The following is a 4861-nucleotide window of genomic DNA, read 5'->3' as shown; positions in this document are numbered from 1 at the left end:
AAGATTCAGGAATTTCTCCTTTTCAGTCTCTCTTCTGCTATTCGAGTTTGTAGGTCCAGTCAGTAGCAAGACCAAGCATGCATTCCCACTGGGCACACCCACACAGACACACACACTCATTGCACATGTGGCTGGCTGAAAGGACTGTCGCAGAGAGCTGTGTCTTTCCTGGTACCACATAAACACCAGCAGCAGCCACGCAGACATGAATGACACAGCCCAGGCATGTTCTTCTGCTCCAGTGGATCAGGACAGGACACACACCCTCACTCTCTGGGTCTGCAGCTACTCTTGGATCCATGGGTCCATCCAACCCTGGACCAGACCATAGGTCTGTCCAGACTCCATGACCATATCCTAGCCCATTTACCCAGTCTCCAGCTCCACTCTTGCATCTTTACAGATTCTGGTCTCCTCCTGCTCACCAGTTAGTCCAGCTTGAAGTTTGCCAGCAAATCCCACACATATCCCCACACTCACAGAGATTAGAGAGTAAGGTCACTCAGGGAATAGCTAGAAATGGAGTTTAATAGGAAGCCAGGACAGCCAGCAGTGATCAGGCACAGGCGTGGCCAGACAAGCATACTGACCAGCAACTTGTTTATACTTGTCTGGCCCCTTTTACCCTCCCCCTTCCATTTTCCCATGCTTGTTCCTCCCCAATCCACCTTGATCCCTCCTTTTGCCTGCCTTTGGTCCTTCTCCTAAACATCTCATAATACATTTCACACCTTCACACAACCCCTTAAAACGTCCCATATAAGGTTTTATGCAATCCCACAAGCCCCCTCAAATATCCCATAAGTTGGCTCTTTCCCATGTGACCCGCGATAATCTTCTCTCCTTCTTGGCAGCTACAGAGATCTGGCTGAACCTCGTCTCTCCCGGTTCCTTCAGTGGCCCCTCAACCAGTGACCTGATAGTTGTGGTCTTTGGTATCGTCTCTGTTACCTCCTTACTTTAGGGTCTGTGTATCTAGACGTAGTTTGTTACTTTTCCTATCTCTTATCTCTGTTTATATGCCGAAGAGCTGGCAACCAGACATCCTTACAAAGCATATGTTCTTACATTGCAGGTAGCTACATGGTCTTTACCTTCTGTTTATATTTTACCTTACATATATCCTTACTTTCCACATCTCCACACACCAAAAAAAATATCTGATATGTTCCCCTCTCCTGGCTGGTCTTCTCAGGGGCTGAACCTTGCTGTAAGACTGTTAGCCATGACCATCATGTTGGCTTTACCGGCAAATGGCAGACCTAGAGTTGCAGACCTCTCTTTGACAGAACATCCTCAGTATCCGTCTCCGGATCACTTTGGTTTTCACACTGTAAACGATGGGGTTCAAGATGGGTGGGGCAAGGAAATGGAGGTTGGCTGTGAAAGTGTAGACCTGGGGGGACACGTGTTTCCCAAACCGGTGTATCATGGACAGGCAGATCATGGGGATAAAGAATACTAGGACAGCACAGACATGGGAGATGCAGGTGTTGAGGGCTTTGAGACGCTCCCTCCAAGTTGCAATGTTCAGGACAGTCTTAAGGATCAGAATATAGGACAGGAGGACAAAAAGCAAGTCCAACCCCAGTGTGGAGAGTAACACGAACAGTCCATAGGCACTGTTAATCCTCGTGTCTGAGCCTGTGTGTTTGATGACGTCTGGGTGCAAACAGTAGGGATGGGAGAGCTTGCTGGCCCTGGTGAAACACAACCGGGTCAGCAGGAGTGGGAGTGGGAACTGGACAAGGACAGTCCTCATAATGATTGCCACACATATCTTGATGGTCACTGAGTTGGTGAGGATGGAGGAATACTGTAGGGGGTGGCAGATGGCCACGTAGCGATCAAAGGCCATAGCCAGAATGACAGCAGATTCAATATCTGTAAAGGTGTGAATGAAGAACATCTGGACAAGGCAGATGCCAAAACTGATCTCTCTGGCCTCCAGCCACAGTATCATCAGCATGCTTGGGAATGTGGACGTGGACAAGCCCAGGTCAGCCACAGCCAGCATAGCAAGGAGTAGATACATGGGTGCATGCAAAGTCTGCTCTACCTTAATGATGGAAAGGACGGTGCAGTTCCCCAGCAGTGCCAGGAGGTACGTAGAGCAGAGAAGTAGAGCAGACCATGTCTGAGCAGTTCCCCATGCTGGAAAGCCACCCAAAAAGAATGATGGTGTCATGGTCTGACTGCTGTTGGTCCCGGGTGGGGTGAAACAAGGATGCTCCATCTCATCTCCGAATATCTGCCCTGAAAAGAAAGCCAGCAGGGTCACAAACCACATAGAGGCAGTGAGAAGCAGAGATAGTTTGGCAGTCCTCCAGTCTGAAGTCTTGGCTCAGAGGCATTGCCATGACCAACTCTGCGCCACAGCAGAACTTACCAGGAGCTATACTGGAACAATCTGAGCATATCTGCTTCTCCTCTACATTCCTACGCTACTGAAACCATGCACAGAAGGAGAGAATGACCAGCAATCAAGTAAGGAAATTTTGGGTGGGGTTGGCATGAGAAGGATCTGGGGTGATGCAAACAGAAGTGACCTTGTAATCAATAAAACAGAACTGACGTGAGGTCGCCCTGAAGGTATGCACGTAAATAAAGGAAGCACCAGTGGGGCAGCATTATGGGGAAATCTCTCATACCCTTTCGGGAAATTAGCACAAATGAGTGCCTCTCTGAAGTGCCTGAACAGTAATGCGTGCAGCATGGGGAACAAACAAGAGGAACTGGAAGTATGAGTGCGATTAAAGGGCTATGATCTCACTGGGATCACTGAGACACGGTCCATCATCCTTGAAAGATCGTGGCAATCAGGGAAAGCTCCTGAGGACTAGAAGAAAACAAATGTCACTCCAGTCTTCAAAAAGGGCAACAAAGAGGATCCGGGAAACTACAGGCTGGTCAGCCTCACCTCAGTCCCTGGGAAGGTGATGGAGCAAATAATCCTGGATGCCATTTCCAGACACACGAAGGACAAGAAGGCTACTGGGACGAGCTGGCAGGGATTTCCGGAAGGGATATCATGCTTACTCAGCGTGATAGCCCTCTACAATGAGAGTGCTAGCTGGGTGGATGAGGGGAGAGCGCTGAATGTTGTTTATCTCAACTCTAGTCCGCCTTAGGTTTCTAACACATTCCAGCGAGCTCACTCCCCTGCTCTGCTGATAAAGATGTCCCGTGGAAAGCAATACAGAAGTAGGCTGTGGGAATGAAAGAGTGTATAAAAGAGTTTTTAGGAAACTTCTCTAGAAACGCCTGGCTCTGACAGGTAAGGTTCCTGGGCAGATCTATTATGGAGGATTATGGCACCTTATCTGGAGTATCCACATGCAAATATACAAAAGTATTTAAAATAACTTAAATAAATGTAAAAAACATTGCATTTAAGAATACTGAAATCTATCTAACTGTTTAGATAGTTGCAGAAATATTACCATCCTCTGCTGAAATCCATAAAGTTTCTATTCCATAGCATGTCTCTTTGCCCTTCCCTTTCTCAATTTCCAGATTTATGACCCGGCCCCACACCCATGGGTAAGGGCACTGACAGAATAAGTTCTATGGAGTGACCCCTGCTTGCATGAAACTGGAGACCTTAATGTACAGGAGTTTTCTCTAGTCCTTAACAGATGTTTATTAAAGAACTTGCCCCACATTACATGGAGGGGAAGGAGGAACAGTTAAGGAGGAAAGCTATCTTCAGATACAAATGTCTCAAGGGAAATAGTAGGGGTGAACCCTGAAGGTTGCTTGTCTAAGCAACGACTCACTGTAATCTTAAGAATTGATGGAGTCCAGAAAATGACAAATTCAAGCAAATTTGCCCCAGCGTTTCACCGAGACCAAGTGTCCTCCTGAAGCTGTGAGCGGAAAAGGGACTGCACCCTGCTCTGCTGTAAACAGTGATTTTTCTGAACAGGGGCAGGGCTGCCTAGTCCCTTTCACAGGCAGTGAAACATGAAAGCTTGGGGTCTTTGGGAGCTCTCCCCTCTCAGTGCTAGCCCTCTGGAAAGGGGACAGAGCACAGCTCTTTGGAGCAGAGCACATCTCAGGGTGCTGAAGCTGGCACAAGCTGCTCTATAGGAGGGTGATGGGGTGTCTGCGGATGCAAGCATCAGAAAATCTGTCCATATCTGCACCGAGTCGGGGACCCAGGGAGGTTCAGACCTTCTCCTGTCCAGAGGAGCTGCTGCAGCACAATGCAACCTTTAACAACAGAGCAAAGAGCCCACTAACCTGGTTCGCTCAAGACCAGCCTGAGCTTCCCTCCCAGAGCCTCTGCTGACGCAGCAGCCTGTTCCTGAACGTCAGGGCTCACAGCAGGGGAGAATTTATAAAACCCCTGAAGCGATCCCCTCTGTGGGGAGGTCTGGCCTGGGAGCAGGCAGGCTGTTTCTCAGAGCTCAGAGCAGATGCATTAACCCCCAAAGCACCAGGCCCACCCTGGCATACAGTGCAGCTGAAGGATTTTTGAGCTCTGGCATCACTGCCTGCACTCTGCGCTGCATCATCAGTCCTTGCTGATGATGGCAGGGGATATGCCTTGGAGCCCAGCTCCAGAGATGTCTTTCTTCTGGACTCCCCCTCCCTGGAGATTCAGGCCAGTTTTTCTGCCAGGTGCAGTTTAGGTAGAGGAGCTCCTGCTTTGTGGCAGGATGATGGATAGATGAATTCTGAGGGTTGTCTCCAGCCCCACTGTAATTCTGTGGAAGTGGAACAAGGCCCTCCACCCAGTCTAATCCCTTAGATCCAGGACCCTGGCCAGGAGAAGATGCTGTTCACCATGATTTAAATCAGTGCAAAGGGAGTGCAAGGCATGAAGCACAGTGCGGTCAGGACAGGAGCTCTGCAG

At 49.0% G+C, this 4861-nt stretch overlaps 1 protein-coding gene across 3 annotated transcripts; it reads right to left on the bottom strand.

Annotated features, from left to right (window-relative positions):
• Positions 1–511: 511 nt before the first annotated feature.
• On the bottom strand, positions 512–4309 carry LOC104149529 (olfactory receptor 51L1-like). 3 transcript variants are annotated; one of them, XM_068931264.1, is made up of 2 exons: positions 4246–4309; positions 512–2256 (listed from the first exon to the last, which is right to left on the bottom strand). In XM_068931264.1, the coding sequence occupies exon 2, from the start codon at positions 2234–2236 to the stop codon at positions 1244–1246; it is 993 nt and encodes a 330-aa protein (XP_068787365.1). In that variant the 5' UTR covers positions 2237–2256; positions 4246–4309; the 3' UTR covers positions 512–1243. The 3 variants fall into 3 exon arrangements, with proteins under 3 accessions (XP_068787365.1, XP_068787366.1, XP_009681481.2); XM_068931265.1 differs by lacking the exon at positions 4246–4309 and adding an exon at positions 2921–3209; XM_009683186.2 differs by lacking the exon at positions 4246–4309 and adding an exon at positions 2390–2416 and having other exon boundaries at positions 513–2256.
• Positions 4310–4861: the final 552 nt, after the last annotated feature.

This window comes from Struthio camelus, chromosome 1 (genome assembly GCF_040807025.1).
Source record: "Struthio camelus isolate bStrCam1 chromosome 1, bStrCam1.hap1, whole genome shotgun sequence".
Classification (NCBI taxonomy): domain Eukaryota; kingdom Metazoa; phylum Chordata; class Aves; order Struthioniformes; family Struthionidae; genus Struthio; species Struthio camelus.
Note: the sequence above shows the minus strand (reverse complement) of the source record. Positions and strands in the feature narration are given on the sequence as shown.

Bases quoted from the DNA above. Each gene is read 5' to 3' on its own strand.
- LOC104149529 (XM_068931264.1), bottom strand. From the start codon at position 2,236: ATGGAGCATCCTTGTTTCACCCCACCCGGGACCAACAGCAGTCAGACC.